At 36.4% G+C, this 23,401-nt stretch overlaps 1 protein-coding gene across 1 annotated transcript in view; it reads left to right on the top strand.

The window, feature by feature from the left end:
• Positions 1-3,800: 3,800 nt before the first annotated feature.
• Positions 3,801-23,401, top strand: part of LOC148951904 (uncharacterized) — a 113,382-nt gene continuing 93,781 nt past the window's right edge. Inside the window, exon 1 of the mRNA XM_089089390.1 lies at positions 3,801-3,871. Within this exon, the coding sequence (XP_088945516.1) occupies positions 3,809-3,871 (63 nt within the window). The 5' untranslated portion in view covers positions 3,801-3,808. The remainder of the gene's footprint in view (positions 3,872-23,401) is intronic.

Raw genomic sequence — 23,401 nt, 5'->3', positions numbered from 1 at the left:
GTTTCAGTTGATTGACCTAACTAGCTATATTTCAGACAAATCTTTTATGCCTCATAGAGAATCGTAAATAACTTTATGTATTCCTAACGGATTTTTATAATGTTTCCTTTCCATTTGAGAAAATTGTTCATTTTTAAATCAAGTCTTTGTCACAACTAATTCTTACAAGTTGAAACAGGATAGGCCTTTGTAACTATATACCATGTTTGGTAACAAAGTAGCAAACAGAAGTAGCCATAGTAACAAAGACCACTCAATCTTTGCAGTCTTGGAAGTGCATTAGTGTTCAATCAGATTTCGTTCTGATCATGTTAGTGGTCATTGAAGCACCTATGTTGTTAGTTTTTACGGCAACAATTTTTGCCATAATGACAATTGCAGTAAATGTGGTTTTTCTTTGTGGGCTCCGTAAACCAAGAATACAAAAAACAATTATCAATCACATACTAAAAATTTTTAGCATAGCTGGTTGCCTCCTTGTATCCGTATACTATTGTCAAATTGTATATAAGCTTATGAAGAAAGAACCGAAGGAAATAGACTGTTACTTGACACCTATTATTAACATATTTCTGCATTTCGTTTTGAACTTTGAGCATGGGGTTTGCTTAACCATACGCTGTCTTATGTTAGGTTTTCCCAATCGAGTAAAAAATTGGTCAAATAAAAAAATGTATTCGGTTACCCTGTCATTGGGTGCTTTCATAGCAGCTCCATATTTCGTTCCATTTTTTAACATAAAAGCACTACTCCATTTTCAGTTCTGCAGTCTTCAACAAATAGAACAGTCAGAACCTAGATTGGGTAAGACAAACACCATAAGCCTGACTTCAACTTTAATTGTTCTTCTGATACTTAGTTTTGTTGTTCTAAAGCTGGAGAATAAAGTCTAAAAAAAAGTTGGGCCCAATGCAGGGTTGCGAAGAGTTAATATAGCAACAGCAAAAGCACAGATACTTATAACTATCAGTTCTATTATAACTACGCCGTTGCCAGCAACGTTTACGGAACATGTGCTGAGGTCAATTAAACCTGAACTTGGCATTCAAATCGTTCCAGTTCTATTTTTCTGCGTCGCAACTTTACGTAACATAGTTCCACCGTCTATGTATCTGGTTTTCAACAGAGAGCTAAGGGTTTCGTTTTTTCATTAAATCTGTTGTTAAATTAGTAGATTGAATGTTCAAGAAGCCACCAACTTAGCGCAAGCGAGTATTCTTCAGACTGAGTAATTTCTCATTAGATGGTCAACCATTTTGTGTACCTTCAAGAACTATCTTAATGAATCAATAAAGATACTTCAATGTAACAAAGTTAAAAATTGGAAGAACGAAAAAATTGTATTTCAATTGCTATTACACACATTTGTTTGCCTGAGGAAGGTGTCTATCGGCCCAAAAATGAAGAAAAGAATAATTTTCATATCAGAAGCTCCGTATTTCAACTACTTCTGTACTTTACAAAAGGAGATATAAGACACAATTTTGAAAAAAAGGAGAACCTCTCAATATCTTGCGAACTAAATAAGATATACAAAATAAGGATGGGTTAGTCAACTGAACTCATTATGCTTCACTTGGTCAGCTACAAATATTACTTTGACAAAAAGCATCGCCTGCCACTTTTTGCATTGTTGTAGCTGACATGACGATAATTTCGTTGCAGTGTTTGACCAAGATTGCGTTTCAAAATCATTTATTCTAAAAATTAAAGAACAATATTAAAACTTATAATAAGTAGAGACTAGACTTATGTTGCAAAGTCCTGGTGAAGTTTTGCAACAACTATGATTCATTAGTTACAGTTGCGACGCAATACTTGATACCGTGTATTAAAAGGGAATGTGGTACCTTTTATTTCACATTTGTTGTTTTACCATGTAAACATATATTTCCATGTATAATTTGTATAAACACGAAGAAACGAAAAAAGGGATACACTTAAATTTGATACACAAATCCTTATATTATAAAAATATACGTTTTGACGAAAATTACTATATGAAATATGACAGCCTGAACGATTTGTTTGTATAGGACATTTGCAAATGGCTGGTTTCTAGAAATAAAACGAAGCAACTTTAGCAAAGAAATGAAAAAAAATTTTAAATCATATAGTGTGTGGTATTAGTCGCAAAGAACTTGGATTGGAAGTGAACACTCATAAATACACATTTCACCTCCAACTAAAAATCTCTATCCTCTTTAAATAATGTCTAACATGTTTTTGATGGTTGTAGATGACAAATATTTAGTGCCTGTTACAAAATAGCTGTTTTTTGGAGTGTGTCTGACTTTGGATTTAATGAATACCCAGTAAAACAGCTGATTGTTGCACAATTTTCTCCACTTGATCGACGAAGATAACCTTTGGCTCTCTCAGGCAGTGCTTAAGATTTTGACAAATGTGCATAGCTGTAGGCCATGAAGCTGTTCTATACTCACAGACAAATATAGGCAATTATAGTTTGTGACTCTTTGGAACCCTCCCTCAAACTTCCGGTTATTTTTATTTTGTGTATTAGTATTTTTTAGATGAGCACTAATTTTTGTTGTAATGTCAGACAAAAGAAAAATACATAACCGTAAAATTCCTAGCTCCGAGAACCCTCCATCTCTAGTTGACTTTTTAGTCAGCACTGTAAGGACTTGTAAATCAAATGCTAAATCTATGTTATGTGAAATGCACGTTTTGTGGATTTAAAAACGGTCAACATTAAACTGTGTTGTTTTTTAAAATTTTATACATTTCATACTATTGCTGTCTACTACTATATTTGATTTTTTGTGCTTTCTTTATTCCAATAATTTACTTAAGAGAATTTTTAATTCACTTTAGTAATTAACTTATTGAAATTTAGGTTGACTTTACAGGACATAATCAAAATTTCTGAACTGTATGGAAAAATTTTATAGATATAAAACTAAGAGGCTGTTTTGACGAGTACTCGGTTTGAACTCGAGTTCAACTAAAATCCTCATGAAAACAACGAAAGATAGATAAAATCCATCTGTTGTTCAACTTAAAGATGGATTTTCAACTTAGAATTCTATGCAGGTTGACGTTCTACTCTGCTGTTAACACAGAGTTGAACAAACGATGGATTTGAGCTCAACTTTAGATGGATTCGGGGAGGATTTACGAAACAACATACATCCAGCGAGCAAATCCAGCGCGACAACATAAATCCAAGTGGAAGTTGAACTCGAGTTCAACTAAAATCCTCGTGAAAACAACGAAAGATAGATAAAATACATTTTTTGTAAGTTAAAGATGGATTTTCAACTTAGAATTCTATGCAGGTTGACGTTCTACTCTGCTATTAACACAGAGTTGAACAAACGATGGATTTGAGCTCAACTTCGAGTTCAACTTTAGATGGATTCGAGGAGGATTTACGCAAAAACATACATCCAGCGAGCAAATCCAGCGCAAAAACATAAATCCATGTGGAAGTTGAACTCGAGTTCGACTCAAGTCTTCGTGAAAACGGCCTCTAATTTTAAGGTGTATTTCTTTTATTCATGACATATCTACGTTATAAAAATGTATTTATCCTCGGAGGAGTAATATTTTCATCTGTTGAGTAAAACGCTTTACAGCCAAATACATTAGAAATCAAGCCTTAATGTTTGTATCGTGTTTCAAATAAAGTTTTATTCTACTAAAACACTTTCAATAGTTTGTACCTTGTCCGTTTCAAAAAGAGCAATCGCCATTCTGTTTAAAAGAACAATCGACATTCGCCGTTGTTTAAAATCAGTTTCGACAACGTTGCTCATCCCAATGTCAAATTTTGAATCTAAAAATGAAGGAAATTGAAATAAGATTTAAACAAACCTTTGATTCCGCGTCCTTAGTCTCTGAGAAAGTGAGTTTATCTTTTGATGATGAACATAAGTAAAATTCTAGATGATGGTCATGGTTCTATCTTGTAAATTAACCTGATTGAGTGAAACTTTAGGACATATCCAGAGGCTAGGCTAGCATATAGGCTACGGCCTATGGCTAGCACGTGCGACAGATATACTTGTGGATAATCTAATCCTTCTTCCTCAAAGAGGAATGAACTTTGATTACCTATTGGTACTATTATATATCCCCTCTTCTGAACTAGGCCTAAACAACATAATAACAGTTTGTATTCCATGGTCAATATATACCAAATCATATTATTGAGTTAGGACTAAAGTGAATACACCATTTAATGCCTTTTTTTTATTCTTATTACAAATATAGGCCTAATAATCATGTATATCGTAGTTTAATTTCAGCCCCCCCCCCCCGCTATAGGCGATACCTAACCGAACCCTGAATTTGCAGATATAGGGGGGGGGCTGAAATTCATTTCCGATAGAAATGCTTATTATATTTTTAATCAGCATAAAAAAGGCGTCAAATGGTGTATTCACTTTAGTCCTAACTCAATAATATGATTTGGTATATATTGACCTATTCCACTAGGCCTACCCTACACTCATAAAATTTCTAGCCCATTACGCCTATTAGGATTTCATAACCATTAAGTTGAAAAAAAATATTAAAATTGTATACAAGAGAGTTTTGTCTACCTGGTAAACTAGGCCTGTTAGATAGGCTAGCCTAGGGTATAATGGTACTAGTTTTGCCAAGATGTTTCCTTCTGGAAAGCCATTGCTCTACACCTTCACCTTTTTGTCAAGCTAGGGAATCAGCTCTTTTAATTATAGGGGAAAAGGTCAAACCATTTCCTATGTTGGCTTCAGTAGTCATTTAGGCCTAAATTTCTGTAGATGTGCATATGATTCAATTAGTGATATAGAGACACAGTGAACAGACTTAGACCCCAGCACTGCATCAATGAGGGAAGACTGGCAGTGGCAGGGCCAAAAACAGCATGCCACACTGCCAGTAAGATGTTGGCAGTGCACTGCCAGTAAGATGTTGGTGGAGTGCTGCCAGTGTGATCAATGTTGACCACAAGCATTAATGTTTTCATCAGTCTTTCTCAAATCACAGCTTAAATTGACAACAGATTTGAGTCTATTCATGAGTTCAAAACTTCACAAGTTGCTGGCTGGAAACTGCTCGTCTTTGTCATTCATCAAGAGAAGTAGAAATCTGGTAGAAACAAAATGGCTGTGGCATTTCAGAACCCTTGCATAATAGTTGAAGTATCTATTAGCTATGTATTCTTAACATAAATAATTATCAAAATTAGTAGTTTTTTTTCATTGAGCATTAGGCCTACTGTGTACAAAACTTCAAATACTGTATCACAAAATTTGTCAGTTATCTGGGTAAAAACTTTGAATATAAGTTTGAATTTAGAAGCTTAATTTTTTTCATAATGCCCTTTGCCAATATCTGCTTTGTCAGCTTTAAAACAGTTGAAATGGGTGACTTTGATATTGATTTTTTTTTTTTTTTGCTCTTTTAGATTCCTAAAAAGCCTTACTTGTATTAAAAACGGGTTTTAATAACAATTTAAAAAAAATACATCAAGTATAACTCACAAAAATCTTGTTAATTTTTAAATTATCATAGGGGTTGGACAACTATGTTGTACAGAGTGTTTTTGCTTGGCTTCTTCCTTCTTTAATTTACATGTGTTGATTCATATTTCAAAACATTATCCAACTGTTGAAATATGCCATATATAAAACAGTATTTACAATACACAAAAGAACATACAATTGCAAGCAGAAATATATGTAAAACACATCAACCTGTCCCACCAATGTTTTCCACAATCATTTATAATCATTTTGAATAGGATAACTTAAAATTTCATCTTAAAAAATAATCAATTATCAGTTCCCAATGATGAAATGTGGATGACCCACCTCAGTACTTGAAGGAAAATGGAAATTAATTTCCAATCAATGTGCCAGTCTCAACCAATTAGCTTGGTTGAACTTAAATGAATTTATATAATGGACAATATCAGAAAATTGAACAGCTTTTCAAAGAGCATGCATAGCAATTCAATGTAATCTTGTATGATTCAAATATGTTTCTCAATTATAATTGAACTAAAATGAAAGCATTATGATGTTAAAAACTTTTAACTAAGACAGTGAATGTTTAGAAATTTTCCTTATGGGTATTCTCATTGAATTTCCTTTTATTTAAGATCATGGCAATGTGTGATGGGTAAGCTGGTATACTAATGAAAGTCCAAATATTAGTATGTGTAAAAAAAGGTATATTTCCAAATAGTGTGGAGGGACAAAAAATCTAGGGGTCAACTGGTCAAAAAAATTCCTTCAGTCAAACTTGGAAGTCTATTCTAACTGCAGGATGTGGCTATAATTGTCATGAATAAAAATCAACTTAGCCACTTTGTGTGAACTGGGGCTGCTTTCAATAAGAAAATTCAAGTTATTATTATTTTAATCTAATAATTCCCTACCCCCCCCCCTCTGGACACCACCTTAATAGGATACCATCTCTACTTTAAATTAAAAAAAGACTAACTTTTTGGCATCCCTGCTTTCAATAAAAAAAATCAAGGTACTATCACTTAAATATAATAACTCCCTCTGCCCCCCCCTGGATACCATATTGATAGGATACTGTCTCTGCTTTAAATTAAAAAAAAAATAACTTCCCTGCTTCCAATAAAAAATAATACCTGTTTTCAATAAAAAAAATTCAAGATATTATCATTTAAATATAATACTTCCCTAATCCCCCCCCCCCCTGGATACCATGCACCTTGATAGGGTACCTTCTCTGCTTTAAATTAAAAAAATAATTAACTTTTTGGCATCCCTGCTTTAAAAAATAAATAAATTTGACATACTATGATTTAGATATAATATCTCCCTACTGCCCCCCCCCCCCTGGATACCATCTCCACTTTAATTAAAAAAAAACTTTTTGGTATCCCTGCGTTCAATAAAAAAAAACATGGTAATATCACTTAAATATAGGTAACTCCCTATGCCCCCCCCCCCTCTGGATACCATGATCTTGATAGGATACCGTCTCTGCTTTAAATAAAAAAAAAAATTAAATTATTGGCATCCCTGCTTTAAAAAAAATCAAGGTATTATCATTTAAATATGATAGCTCCCAACCCCCCCCCCCCGCCCCCCTCCTCTGTATACCACCTTGATAGGATGCCATCTCTGCTTTAAATTAAAAAAAAATTAACTTTTTTGCATCCCTGCTTTCATTAAAAAAATTTGAGAAATTATCATTTAAATGTAATACCTCCCTACCCCCCCCCCTCTAGATACCACCTTGCTAGGATACTGTCTCAGCTTTACATTAAAAAAATTATTTATTTAATAATTAACTAGGTCACTATATGGTTCAAACAAACACGCGAAATAACGTTAAATAGCTTAGTGTTCCTTGAAAAAAATTGAGGGTATGAGTAAAGGGGTACAAAGACAACAACAAAAAAGTCGAAATTATTCAGATACATATCAAATTTTTTGAAAACTGAGCCATAGATTTGCCGTGGCATTCAATAAGATCCAAAGAATCTAATTAAAAGGGAGCACACACAAAATTCAAATTAGGCCAGTAGCCTATGAGAAATCGCAAAATACCCAAGACAATGAACAAGTCCCAATAGGGGGCCCTGGGTCTATCAAAATATTTCAATGGTTTCCCTGGGAATTTGATAGTATTTTCTTCCATCTCTGCTTTAAATGAAAAAAAATAAATATTTTTTTGGCATCCCTGCTTTCAATATAAAAAATGAAGTATTATCATTTAAAAATGATAGCCCCCTATCCCCCCCCTATAGGCAATAATTTACAATTTTTTTTATGAATCATATTTTTGGGGTAACTTCCGTTTTTAATTTTTAATTCCCCAACCTTGTACATATCTTAGTCTAAATGTTGTCTCAATAGAAGGTTTTTTTTTTGGGGGGGGGGGGGGTTAAATATTTTTCAGACGAAAGATTTGACTTTATTTAATCTATCAGGCGTCCAACAGTTGAGCGTTAAAAATTAAGAAAAACTTATCTAAAAACAGCAAAAGAAAAGAAATTCTGCCAACTTACAATTTACCTGTAGAAACGATCTGTCGGCTATCAATTTCAAAATCAAACTGTAGTGAATGTTGCATTCTATAATTCTATTCACCGTGAAAATAAAATTCTTGACTACAAATGATGTAAGGAATTGCAAGTGGGAAACTGGATTCGAAATGATTTAAACTCATTTCATAAAGACGATACTTTTTTTGTCAACATATGAAGAACTGTGTATATTGCAATATTTGCAATGCAATTGCATATTGAATCTGTCTGGTTTTTATGCAAAGTAACAAGAGACGAAAATTAACGAACCAGAGATTAGTGAAGAATTATGGAATGCAAAGTAATATTTGGCAGGGAAAGTCACTGGTGATAAATTGCTAGGGGTTGCACCATGATTGTGTGATTTTCGGGGATTGGGGGAACCAAATTTTTTTTTGGGGTGATGTATAGATTTTCGGGGAAACACTCGAAAATTCGGGATAGTGCAAGCCCTGCTTGATTTCTAATCAGGAAAACCGAAATACTAAACCACACAAGAAGGAAAAGCTCCAACTTTGCGGTTGATGCAATAAAGAATTGCCGCAAAATTAATTTAAAGTCGACCAAACGCCGCCGCCTTTTCAGGCGGCGCACCGGCGGCGTTGTGACACTTTAGCGGTGTTCGACCGGGCCTTTTGTTTGTGGCGCTCGGTCGATCCGCCAGCGCGGCGCCGGGGTCTAAACAGACTATTTAATGCTTGTTTTTGTGATCTCCAAGCCTAATAACTATTTAACTCATAAATGCCCCTGGTGGTCCCAAACATAGCCCTAGAATATAGGTTTAGACAAGACTGAAAAAAATTATAACTTTATAGTGTGCTGCACGTTTTTATTGATGACATTATCATTTTTACTTTCACTCTTATCAGTATTCATAAATCATATGTAAATAATTTTTGGTATAGGGTGAACTGGGAAAAAACTATTTGGTGTTGCTCTTGGTCATACTATTAACATTCTTCACAATCCAGAAAGTCTACAAAGTTTTGTTGTTTCTGTGAGTTGCTACACCAAATTAACTAATATATATATATATATGTACCATGGTTGAACATCAGTTTTCTGTTTATCATAGGGTAATTATGACAGTGTTGGTTTTATCCTGTACATAGAACTGGAGATGTCTTATTTTTTTCAAATTTTTTTATTTTAAACATGAAAAAGATAACATCACACTTCCAATAATGAGAAAAAAAATTAAAAAGTTATTTCAGTTAGCATTAGAGAGATTTGAGAGAGTAAAATTTTGATTACTTGCAGGCCCTAGTGTGCTTCTTGTATAGGCTGATTGGAGCTAGGCATATTCCCCTGGATAATTCCCACTCATATTCTCCCTATATAATTTCAGATGTTCATTTGAAGGGAAATTAAAAGTTATTTATTGCTGTTATTTTTTCCTTGTCATTTGACAGTGCAGTATCCAATAATGTTCCTAGTTCTTTGGTTCCTGCTTATACTAGTCCTACATCGTCTCAGATTCCTACCTCTCATGAAATGAAGATCTTCAGTTCTAGTGTTGATAGCCTCCCTAATAAACTTACAGAACTTTCCTTTTGTATGTTAATGGCAGAGGTGGATGTTGCAGCAATTACAGAAGTTGCACCAAAAAACACCTTGTCAGCCTTATCACCTTTTGAAATGGTTACCAACTCTTTTCTAACCTGTATCCCCCACTTGTCACAGAGAATTGTGTTTATATGTAAGAGATGGCCTGAAGGTTAGCCTAATTCATTTTAATTCTCTTACTACTGATGGAATTGAGTCTGTTTGGATAAAATTACACGATCTTAATTGTAGTGGCTGTTGTTTATATAAGTCCCAGGGCTCCCTGTGTTTTGAACTCTGAATCTAATTTGGCTGCTATCACAAGTGATCTCCAATTTTGCAAGCTATGACCTTGTCCTTCTGGGTGACCTTAACCTTCCTAAAATCCAACAGATTGATGGATATGGTTTTTGCCTGCCTTCTCTGATAATTCCCTCTGTCAAATAATTTCACAACCAACTCATTTCAGAGAAAGTCAAGTTTCCAAAACTTTTGATCTAATTATTCTCAGTAATCCTGACCTTCTTAAGAATGTAATAAACACAGCCATTGGTAGTAGTGACCATGTTATAATTGTTTCAGAGTTATGCTTGCCTACTAAACGACCATATTCCAAACAATGAAAATATGTCAATTACAAACTAGTCTCCAAAAAACTTGCCAATGTCTATTGAGAACAGCTTATCACCAACGATATTGATAAGAGTCAGTCTAATGTGAGAACTGTAATTTTGCATGCTGAAAATTCATACACCAGAATTTTTTTGGGATAAACAGGCGAAAAGTCTACCTTTTTTAACTACTGAAACAAGTAAGCTAATTAATAGGAAACATTGAGCATGTAATTGTTACGGGTGGAAAAAAAACTCAGAAAATTATCAACTCTTCAAAACTGTTCATACCCAGACAACCAACCATATCAAGCAGTTGACGAGAAGGTTTGAGGAACAATTGACTAAGGATGTTTGGGATAATCCTAAATCTTTCTGCCATTATACCTCTCAAAAATATGAATCAATCTATTTAAAAAATTTTATCAGATGAGCTTGGGGAAAAAAGGGTGTTTGGGGGGGGGGGGAGCTAGGTGCCCTTAAGTATCTCTTTACTCTTAAAAAGTGAACTAGAACTTTCAATTTCTAATCAAATGAGCCCTCTCTGAAGTCTATATGAGCATCCCTTTCATAAGAACCATATACGCCACCAGGACAACACTTACAACGCCTACCCCCCGGGCCCTGGGGGGTTGTGTTGACACCAGAGTTTTTGTTATCTAATTTTGGATCAATTAAAAAAAACTGGTTATCTCAAAATTTGTAGCAGATGGGTTTGGGGAAAAAGGGCGGGGGGGGGGTTACCCTTAAATCTCTTGAATCTTAAAAAGTGAACTAGAACTTTCAATTTCCAATTATATGAGCCCTCTATGAAGTTTATACAAGTATCCTTTTCAGAAGAACCATACATGCCTTTAGGGCATAACTTAGAATGCCTTCCTCCAGGCCCTGGGGGTTGTATTGACACCAGAATCTTTCTTATCCAACCTTTGAACTATTTTTAACCAAATGTCTATCTCAAAATTTTCATCAGATGTGTTTGGAAAAAGAAGGCATATGGGGGGGCAAGTTGCCCTTTCATTTCCTCTGTCTCTTCAAAGAGGAGGTTGGAATTTCAGTTCATAATAAAGTGAGCCCTCTCTTAGTGATATACGAGTTTGCACTCCTTAACAACCGTACTTGCCCCAGGACATAGCTCGCCGCACCTGCCCCTGAGCCCTGAGGGATTTTGTTAAATCAAGAGTTTTTGTTATCGGACTTGAGGAATTTTTAACCTAATGGATGTTTCAAAAGTTTTATTAGATGCATTTGGGAAAAAAGGGGCTTGGGGGGGGGCTAGTTGCCCTCCAATCTCTTTTGAATCTAAAAAACTGAACTAGAACTTTCAGTTTCCAATCAAGTGAGCCCTCTCTGAATTTTTACAAGCACCCCTTCCATAAGAACCATATATTCCCCCAGGGCATAATTTACAATTCCTGCGCTTGGGCCTTGGGGGCTGTGTTGACCCCGCAGTTTTTTATATGGTGTTTGAACTATTTAAAAAAAAAATGGCTATCTCAAAGTTCTTATAGGATGGGTCTGAGGAAAAAAGGGTTCAGAGGGGGGGGCAAGATGCTCTCCAATCTCTTTTGACTCTTAAAAACTGAACTTGAACTTTCAGTTTCCAATCAAATGAGCCTTCTTTGAAGTTTTATACAAACATCCCTTCCCTAAGAACCATATATGCCCCCAGGGCATAACTTACCCCACCTGCCCTTGGGCCCGGGAGGGGGGGGGGCTGTGTTGACACTGAAGTTTTTGTTATATGATCTTATAACTATTTTTAACAAAATAGTTATCTCAAATTTTTTTTGGGATGTAGGAGGGTTAGTTGCCCTCCAATTACTTTTGACTATTAAAAAGGGCATTAGCCCTTTGAATTTCCAATTGAATGAGTCGTTTTTGAAGTTTCTACAACAAAGCTTTCTCAAAAACCGTATATGACCCCAGGGCATAACTTACAATCCATGCCCTGAGGGCTGTAGGGGGAGTGTTCTTCTCAAGAACATAATTTCTATCTGGAAATCAGATATGTAGAACAAATGGATATCTGAAAATTTTGATTAGATGTGTTTGGGGGACTGATGGACATGAAAAGAGTCTTTGTTGCATATCCATCACTTTTTACCCTGAAAAAGGGCACTAAAACTCTCGATTTCCAATTGAATGAGCCCCCTTTGAAGTTTATACGACGACTCTTTCCATATGAAGTGCCTATGGGAAAAAAATAAATAATAATAAAATATTTGAGCCATATGACCTTTACTATATCTGATTAGACACCCAGTAGAAGGTGAGAGGGCATTCAGTGAAGCTGTTTTGTTTTGTAATCCTTTCAAAGAAAGGCCACAACATGCACAGAGGTGTACATAAGTCTTGACTATCCAGCATGATTAAGAAAACAGAAGGTATGATTTCTAGTTTATGAAACATGATCCTGACTAAGAAGTTATTAACCAGTGACAACCCTCCATCTTATTTCCCGCTAGACACCCAGAAGAAGATGAGAGGCCATTCATTGAAGCTGATTTGGAAGAGAGCCCAGATACATGCAGTCAACCACTTCTTCTCCAATAGAATTGTCCTACTTGAATTCAGTGACTTATAAAACAGTAACAGCCCCTACCACCAATGCTTTCAAATCTGGCATTGATTGTGACTGGCAGATGCAACCATGGAAGACACAGTGGGATGCAGCCAATTTGAATCATTGCTCACCAGTGCCATTGCAGAACTTATCTTAGTTGTTGGCTAATGTAATTTAAGGTTTCATCAATGCAGGGTTCGGACTCGCCTATAAATTCCAATAAATTCCTATATTTTAATGCACTCCTATTAAATGCCTATGTTTTGGCTAAAATACTATTATTCCTATATTTTTGGTTGAAGATCACCAAGAAATTTGGTCATTATATGCAATTTTCACTGCTCGTTAAGTAAGCCAAGATATGCTTTTCTTTGCTTTTGATTCTGCTTGTAGACTGTGCTGTCTTTTGGTGTAGATTGATAATTAATTACAACTGTTGAGCTGTTTGAACTTAACTAATGCTTTGTGTTGGGATTAGTAAGTTGCTTCTGCCTGGGCTATGCTGTTGTGTTGACTTAGTAGCCTATGTTTTATTTTTTGTCATGTTGGGCCTGTCCGAAATGAGTGAAGATCAGTATATAGGCCAGCAGTATCTACTTAATGAGACTGTGAGTTCTTGCAACTTATGCGTTTCCTGGCTGAACGCTACAAAAGGTTGATGCGAATACGGCCCAGTTTCAGACATATCCACATTTTTTCTTTTTATGGCCTTTTAATCGCGGCGATGCTTGGTAATTAAGTAAGGGGCCTACCAAGTTCAATAGTTCATGGCTTGCTAAGACGGATTGCTGCGGTAGAAAGATTGGCAAATGGTGTAAGACTGGGAGCAACCAGTACTGTTTTTTTTTTTGCAAACTCTGCTTGAAAAATCTTGATTGCACAGCTGGGGTTGCTCAGCTAAACCAACATGTGTGATCTGCAGAACACAAAGCCGCAGTTACTGCTCAACTACATCCACTACAGCTTCACCTGCCTGGACAATCTCAAGTTGATGAAACAACCAAGGATAAACCATTAGTTGGTACAAACATGTTTTGTGAGCATGATGCCGCTTATAAAGCTGAGTTATTATGGGCACTTCAGACGGTACAGAGTTCCATTTCTGCTAACTCTTCAGACCATATTGTCGCAACCTTCCATGCGATGTTCCCTGGTAAGATCCCCGACAAAATGTCCCTATTTGCGAAGAAACTCTCATATCTGATTACCGATGTGCTGCATCCTTACTGTAAGCAAATGCTTGTGGAGGACATTCAGTCATATTTGGTACTAGAATATGACAAGACAACCAACAACGCTGGTATAAAAGAGTTACAGATACGTGTTTGATATTGGTCCTGATATGGAAACGAAATCCAGAGCAGACATTTATGCACAAGTTTTATGGGCCATGCAACAAGTGATGACCTGTATAGGAAGATTATCAGCCATTGAGCAGAATCAGCTGTCACTTTGAAAAACTGATCACGCTTGGAAGTGACGGACCAAACGTCAACAAAAGCATTTGGAACAAGTTCAATGCCAAAAAAAAGAAAGTGACAGGAAAGGGAATGGTACTTGCAGCATCCATATAATTCATAACGCTTTATTGAAAGGTCTTCAGGTGTTTGGAGAAGAAAGTTCCGACTTTGTTATTCTTGTGCATTCATTTTTTGATGGCTGGCCTGCACGTTGTGAAGACTATCGAAAGTACCAAAAGAAAGTGGGCGTGCCAGAGAATGCTTTCATGAAGCATGTGCCAAGCCGCTGGCTGACGATCGGACGTGTCCTCGCTAGAATCATGCAGCAGTGGCCGGCAATCCTAGAGTACTTCCTGAACTTCGTGCCGAGAGAGAAAAAACTGAAGAATCTTCTGTCCACTCCCAAATTTCTGAAGATTGTGGCTTTTTTCAAAAGTTCGATAATGAAGGCCCAACTCGAGTTTGTTCTAGCCTCAGCAGAACGGATCATGAGTTTCACCCAACTGTTCCAGAAAGAAGAGCCTCTCATTCATGTTCTGCACTCAGAGATCAAAAGACTAGTTGTGACGCTTTGCAGACGGATCTTTACTCCAGATTTCGTGACCAAGACTGAAAATTTCTCACCAGAAATGTTGAACCTTTCTGAAAAAATTGCAGAAAATCCCATAGTTTCAGAAAATGTGGAACAAGCTTTTGGTGAGAAAGCAACACTGAAAGACAAGGCCATTTTCTATGTCAATGTGCAAAAATATTTTGTTGCGGGTATTCGCCATATTTTGAAAAAATGTCCTCTGGAAAAGGATGGTTTTCTAGAGGCTTTACGCTGTTTCAGTACAATCAACATGAAGGATTCAAGAAGCATTGCAGACATAGTGGTTGTGGCATGCGAGATTGCAATTGGAGTTAGCTCAGACGTCGTCCAGGCTGAGTGGCTGTTTTTGCGAACGGAAACTGGACCCCGTGAGGACATTACTCGGATCGATCATTTTTGGAGCCATTATTTTGGACTGGTGAATGAGCACGGGGACAGCAAGTACCCGGAACTTACCAAGCTTATCAAAGCGGTGATGACGTTGTCACATGGCAGCGCAAGATGTTGAGCGTGGGTTCTTGCGTTCTGGTAGGATTCTCGGTGAAGACCAGGCCTTGATTTCTGAACGCGTTCTGGATGCGAGACTCATGGTATATGACATGTTGAGGCTTTATGCAGGAAAACCAGAATGGTTTGTTATTACAAAAGAGCTGTTGAATTTTGCACGTTCTGCATGGTCTTGGTATCAAGAATATCTGGATGAAAAGAAAAAAGAAGAGCTAACCGAGAAGGAGAAAGCAGCGTCTCGGTTATCGGTTCTCGGTCGGAAGTTGCAGGAGGTCCACGACAAAAAGAAAGAAATAAGAAGACCTGGAAAGCAAAAGGAAAAAACTTAGAGCATCAGAGCAAGAAAAGAGAACAGTAGCAGATACTATACTTCAGGAAGCAGCCAACAGAATGAAGAAGGCTTCAAGAGTTCCATAGACATTGCCCTAGCTGTTTCTTTGCTCGAAGGAGCTTTGAAGTCCAGAACTAGTGAAAGAGAGCAGAGGGTGGAATCTGTGAGAATGGAGCAGTCTCTTGCAAAGAGAAAACTGAACTCATATCGAAACTGATGCCCAAAAAGCAGCAAGAGGGATTCCAAATATTTTACCTGTATCAGTCAATTGTTGGCACAGTATGTGTATCTGATTTTTTACTATTTGTACAGTTTGTATTTGAAATAAAAAAATAAAAAAAATAAATAAATGAATGCAAAAACTCGGGAAATGACGAATTTATGTGACCAGGCATCCCACGCCATCTACCACAGGTCTGATCCCGAGGACTTCCGAATCCTATATTTGGCCTATATTTGAGACCGGGAAATCCTATAAAAATAGGACAGAGTCTATAATTTGAAACGAACCAACCTGTCCGAACCCTGTCAATGTGATAATTGACAAATCAGGCTTCTGAAGCTCCCTTTATTTTAAGTAATAATCAGAGGCAACGCTATAGCATTGCCTATAGTAAAGACTATATGGCTCCAATGTTTTGTTATTTTTTTTTCCTAGAGGCACTTCATATGGAAGGTGTTGTTGTAGAAACTTCAAAGGGGGCTCACTCGATTGGAAATCAAGAGTTCTAGTGCCCTTTTTAAGGATCAAAAGTGATTGGAAGGCAACTAACATCCCTTCCATGCCCACCAGTTCCCCAATCACATCCAATCAAAATTTTGATTTAGCCATTTTGTTCAATGTAGTTGAAAGTCCTGGAAATTATATGTTTGAGCAGAACACTCCCCCCACAGTCTTCAGGGGCAAGGGTTATATGTTATACCCAGGGGGCATATATGGTTCTTATGGAAGGAATGCTTGTAGAAACTTCAGAGAGGGCTCATTTGATTGGAAAATGAAAGTTCTAGTTCACTTTTTAAGCATCAAAAGATATTGGAGGGTAACCAACTCCCGTCTTAAACCCTTTTTTCCCAAATGCATCCAATAAAAATTTTAAGATAGCTATTTTGTTAAAAATAGTTCAAAGATCATATAACAAAAATTCTGGTGTCAACACAACCCCCAGGACCCGGGGGCAGGCGTTGTAAGTTATGCCCTGGGGGAATAGATGGTTCTTATTGAAGGGATGCTCGTAAAAACTTCAGAGATGGCTTATTTGATTAGAAATTGAAAGTTCCAGTTCAGTTTTTTAGAGTCAAAGAGATGGGAGGGCAACTAGCTCCCCCCCCCCGCCTCTTTTCCCCTAAATGCATCCAATATAAATTTTGAGATAGCCATTAAGTTAAAAATTGCTCAAAATTCACATAACAAAAACTCAGGTATCGTCACAACCCTCCAGGGCCCAGAGGCAGGCATTGTAAGTTATGCCCTGGGACATATTTGGTTCTTATGAAAGGGATGCTCGTATAAACTTCAGAGAGGGCTCATTTGCTTGTAAATTGAAAGTTCTAGCTCACTTTTTAATAGTCAAAAGAGATCCGACGGCAGGTAGCCCCCCCCCCCTCCCCTCACGCCTTCTTTTTCCAAGTTCATCTGATGAAAGTTCCGATCTACATATTTTGTTAAAACTAATTCAAAAGTTGAATGAGAAAAACTATACTGTCGATAAACCGCCTCAGGGTTCAGGGGAAGGCGTTCTAAGTAATACCCTAAGGGCATGTATGGTTCTTAGAAAAGGGATGCTCATATAAACTTCATAGAGGGCTCATTTGATTGGAAATTGAAAGTTCCAGTTCACTTTTTAAGAGTTAAGGGCAACTAGCCTCCCTCCCACGGCCTTTTTTCCATACCCATCCACTACAAATTTTGAGATAGCCAGTTTTTTGGAAATTGTTCAAAAATTTGATAACAAAAACTCCCCTCAGGGCCCGGGGAATAGGCGTTGTAAGTGTTGTCCTGGGGGCGTATATGGTTCTTATGAAAGGGATGCTCGTATAAACTTCAGAGAGGGCTTATTTGATTGGAAATTGAAAGTTCTAGTTCAATTTTTAAGAGTCAAAAGATATCTGAGGACAACTAGCCCCCTCCCCCAACACATGCTTTTTTACCAAGCCCATCCGATAAAATTTTTATAATAGCCATTTCATAAACATTAGTTCAAAGGTCAGATAAGAAAAATTCCTGTGTAGACGCAACCCCCCCCCCCCAGTGCCCGGAAACAGGTGTTATGAGTAATGCTCTGGGGGCATATATGTTCTTATGGAAGGGATGCTCGTATAAACTTCGGAGAGGGCTCATTTGATTGAAAATTGAAGTTTCTAATTCACTTTTTAAGAGTCAAAAGAGATCGGAGGGCAAATAGCCCCCCCCCCCCACCTCCACGACCTAAATGCATCAGATAAAAATTTTTAGCTTGATATTTTGTTAAAAATGGTTCAAAGTTCAGATAAAAAAAAAAACTGGTGTCAACACAGCCCCCCAGGGCCCAGGGGTAGACGTTGTAAGTTATGCCCTGGGGCATATATGGTTGTTATGGAAGGGATGCTCGTATAAGAGTCAAAAGTGATTGGAGGGCAGCTAGCCTCCCCCACATTCCATTTTCCCAAAGGCACTTCATATAGAAGGGGTCGTCGTATAAATTAGCCCCCCAAGCCCTTTTTCCCCAAATACATCTGATAAAAAATTTGAGGTAGCCATTTTTTTAAAAATAGTTCAAAGATCATACGATAAAAACTTGTTTATGTATGGCCATTTCGTTAAAAATAGTTCAAAGGTCAGATAAGAAAAATCCTGTATCGGCACAACCCCCCCCCCAGGGCCCGGGGCAGGCGTTGTAAGTATTGCTCTGGGGGCATATATGGTTCTTATGGAAGGTATGCTCGTATAAACTTGGGAGAGGGCTCATTTGATTGGAAATTGAAAGTTCTTGTTCACTTTTTAAGAGTCAAAAGAGATCGGAGGGAAACTAGCCCCCCTCTCGACGCCATTTTTTTCTGAAACCCATATGATAAGAACTTTGAGAGAGCCATTTTTTTTAAATAATTCAAAGGTCAGATAAAAAAAACTCCGGTGTCGACACATTCCACCAGGGCCCGGGGGGCAGGCATTGTAAGCTATGTCCTGGGGCCGTATGTGGTTCTTATGAAAGGGATGCTCGCATAAACTTCAGAGAGGGTTCAATTGAATGGCAATTAAAAGTTGTAGTTCGTTTTCTCAGAGTGAAAAAGATCGGAGGGCAACTAATCCCTCCCGCCCTCCACGCCTTTGGGTTTATCGGATGGATAAACCCATCCGATAAAAATTTCAGGTGACCATTTTGTTAAAAATAGTTCTTCCATCAGATATTCAAACCACGTGGTCGACACAAACCCCCAGGACCCAGGGACAGGCGTGGTAATTTATACTCTGGGGATATATGTGGTTCCTATAGAAGGGATACTCGTATAAACTTCAGAGAGGGCTCATTTGATTAAAAATAGAAGGTTCTAGTTCACTTTTAAAGAGTCAAAAGAGACCATAGCTTAATCTAGTCCCCCCACACCCTTTTTTCCCCAAACCCATCCGATAAAAATTTTGAGATAGTCATTTTGTTAAAAATAGTTAAAACATCAGATAATAAAAACTCCAAGTTTGACACAAGCCCACTTTTTCACTTTGATATTGTTACTTTGATACCAGTTTTGATACTTTGATGAACATTTTATTTTTATTTTTTTAAGTTTAGTTTTGAAATAAGGAATTTTTAAAAACTTGAAACTTTTTCCAATCAAAAACAAACAAAAATTAATTAAAAAAAAGCTTTCCAAAAAATAAGTTTTTCAAAGAAAAGTAATGGCCGTTTTAAACTTAAGCTCAGCAAATACAAATACCTTTTAAAATTCAAACTCAAAACAACCAGAAATTACTATTAAAGAATAAATGAAACCCTAATCGAACAGAAATTAAATATACAATCATAGAAAAAAACATATAACAAGAAATAACATAAATTAATAAACAGATCTTCAATCAAGTAATTGTTAGATTGAAAATGAAAATCAAGCTTAAAACGAAAAAATATTTTGCTATTGAAGTATAAATGAAACTTAAAACGAACTGAAATTAAATAAACAATCAATGCAACCAAACATACAATAGATATAATTGTAAATTAATAAATAAATCTTAAAATGAGTGAAACTTAAATTGAATATGTTAGTCAAGCTTGAAACGAACAAAAATTACTACAAACAAGTGATTGGGTATGACCTCCTTCTCTTACTGTAAAAGTCTAAAACCTACTGCGTCATTGGCGCTTTACTGAAAACTATATGCGTCTTGAACAGTCTTGGAAAGTATAAACAACATCAAATTGAATATTTGATGTATAGGCCTAATGATATTAATTGTTAAAAGATCCATCAGTTAAATAATTTATTTCACTTTAATTTTATTTTTATTTTCAATGCTGTAATAACTGGAAAAGAAAATATTTGTAATATAATTCGTTTTCAGTTAAGCGCCAATGACGCAGTAGGCTTTTGGTTTTTATTTACAGTTAAGAAAAGAGGCAGTATTCAAACACTTGTTAATAAATTAAACTGAATATTTGATGTATAATGATATTAATTGCTGAAAGCTGATCAGTTGAAAATTTTACTATAATTTTAATGTTTATTTTCAATATTAAGTACAAAAGAAAATGTTTGTAATAAAATTGGTTTTCAGTAAAGCACCAATGACGCAGTAGGTTTTAGACTTTTACAGTGAGAGAAGGAGGTTATACCCAAACTCTTATTTGTAGTGACTTTTGTTCGTTTCAAGCTTGATTTGCATATTCATGTTAAGTTTCACTTGTTTTAAGATTTATTTATTAATTTACATTAATATCTATTGTATTTTTCTTTTCATTGAATGTTTATTTAATTTCTGTTCGTTTTAAATTTCATTTTTGTCATAAAATTGGTTTTCAGTAAAGCGCCAATGACGCAGTAGGTTTTAGACTTTTACAGTGAGAGAAGGAGGTCATACCCAAACTCTTGTTTGTAGTGATTTTCGTTCGTTTCAAGCTTGATTTGCATATTCAATTTATGTTTCATTTGTTTTAAAATTTATTCATTAATTTACATTAATATCTATTGCATGTTTATTTGCATTCATTGTTTGTCTAATTTCTGTTAGTTTTACATTTCATTTATGCTTCAATAGGAATTTTTTTTTTCGTTTTAAGCTTGATTTTCATATTCAATCTAAGCCTTATTTGCTTTAAGATCTATTTATTCATTTATATTATTACTTGTTGTATGTTTTTTGCTATGATTGTTTATTTAATTTCTGTTTGTTTTGGGTTTCATTTATTCTTTAATATTAATTTCTGGTCGTTTTGAGTTTGAACTTTACAAGGTATTTGTATCTGCTAAGCTTAAGTATAAAATAGCCTTTACTTTTCTTTGAAAAGCTTTTTTTTCCGAATTTTTTTTTTTTAATTAATGAATTCTAAACATCCATGTGGCTTTTCATTTTCCTATTCTGTATCTGCTGTCTCTGAGTCCATTGATCTGTAATCTTTTCTTTCTCTAGAGAATTTTCTATAGACTGGAGTCGTATACATAGCTCCATGGATGCAATGGTAGTTTTTTAATATACTGATGTACCATTATACAGTTGAGCCTGTGCACCCTTATTAAAAAGTCATATGTCCCTGAATTTGAGTTGTGTTAAGCCAGACTGCTACATTATATTTCAGTGGTCAAATTACTGTCTTATTAGATACATGATCTTATTTGCCGGTAAGCCCCAGCTTTTCTGGTGCTGGTTAAAGGAATCTGTAGCTTTCTGTGCTTTCTCTCCACATGGGCCATTCCAGCTCAACCAATGATCAAATATGATGCCGACACTTTTCATCTGTTTTTAGTGACATTGGTTAACCACATATATTTAGACTTATATGAGCTTTCCATTTCCTCTTATTTTTGAATGCTACTGTATCACTCTTTTCAGTAGCAAAATGATGTTTGTGCTTTTCTATCCATGTCTGAACTGTGGCCAGCTATATGCTGTCGTAATTCAAGTTAGGTTTTGAGACATCTATCTCAGATCAAATACTATATCATGAACAGGTGCGTAAGTGCATCCAGAATAGCAATCTAGTAGACTCCAAAGCTTATTCATTTTAAGGTTTCACATACACAGAGAACTCACCCCTTCTTGAGATCAATCATTTAGAGTAGCCTTTTCCTTCTAACTGTCATTAACTATATGACTAATTGTTGGCGAATTCCAATTTTGTGTTGTTATCTGTAAAATTTTCCTCTCTGTTTCTGTTAGTAGAATCATGGAAGTTATTGACTGAATCTGTATCAATCTTGTCTTATGGCCTTTGCGCTCAAATAAGAGATGCTGTTGAGTTTCATCTCCAATGGAATATTGCCAACATATAGGTAAAGGCGAAAGACCCATTTGGAATTCAATGATTCATATGAAAATTTCATTGCGTTAAGTCTATAGAACAATTAATAATCTTGCCCTATGTGAAATTAAGGCTGGAAAGACTTCACTGGTCTTAAAAGTCTTCCTCTCATACAATGTCTAAGTGGGGTGCATCTTCTCTGCTGGCCTTGTGCCAAAGAAAGTCAGCTTGATCATTGCTTCTGATTCCTTGATGGCTAGGTATATACTGGAGTTGAAAAAAAGGCACATATCATAGGCAGCGCAATAGCGCTGCCTAAGTAAAGAACGATGTTGGCACAATGTATTTTTTTTCATGCCAGGGCAGTTCGTATTGAAGGAGTTGTCGTAGAAACTTCGAAAAGGACCGATTCGATTGGAAATTGGAATGGCTAGTGCCCTTTTTTATAGTTGAAAGTGATTGGAAGGCAACTAGCTCCCCTGTCACGTCCACCATGTCCCGAAACACATCCAATCAGAATTTTGAGATAGCCATTTTGTTCATTATAGTTGATCTCCAGTTGGAAAGTATGTTTTCGGGGAAAAGAATCCCCTCCAGCCCTCAGGGCAAGGGTTGTAAGTTATGCCCTGGGGGCATATAAGATTTCTATAGTAAGTGTTGTCGTAGAAAATTCAAAAAAGACTCATTTGACTGGAAATTCAAAGGGCTAGTGCCCTTTTTAATAGTCAAAACCGATTGAAGGGCAATTAACCCCCCTTTCACGCCCATTTTCCCCCAAAAATATTCAGTCAAAATTTTGAGATAACCATTTTGTTCACGTAGTTGAAAGTTCTGGAAATTAGGTCTTTGAGGATGTCTTGGGGGCATATAAGGTTTTTATAGAAAGCACTATCGTAGAAACTTCAGAAAGGGCCTGTTTGATTGGAAATTGAAATGGCTAGTGCCCTTTTTAATAGTCGAAAGTGACTGTAGGGCAACTAACACCCCTTCCACGCGCACCATTTCCCCAAAAACACATGCAGTCAAAATTTTGAGATAGCCATTTTTATTCAACGCAGCTGAAAGGTCTGGAAATTATATCTTTGAGCTGGAAAATCCCCCCACAGTCTTCAGGGCGAGGGTTGTAAGTTATGCCCTGGGGGCATTGGGTAATGGTACCAATAGTTCAACAGTGCAATTTTGGAACTCCTGTCGAAATTCTCCATCAACGCGGAATAACTCTGCTTAGCCGTGACTTGGAGCGCTATCTCTTGAAGCCGTTTTTGTATTCCAACGATAGGAAACGTTGACACAATATTTGGTACAGCCAGATAAGAAAAGAATATTTAATTCAGTCAG

Source organism: Artemia sp. Qi Xiang Cuo, chromosome 5, assembly GCF_049724085.1.
Source record: "Artemia sp. Qi Xiang Cuo chromosome 5, ASM4972408v1, whole genome shotgun sequence".
Taxonomy (NCBI): Eukaryota; Metazoa; Arthropoda; class Branchiopoda; order Anostraca; family Artemiidae; genus Artemia; species Artemia sp. Qi Xiang Cuo.
This window is presented reverse-complemented; position numbering and strand designations above follow the sequence as displayed.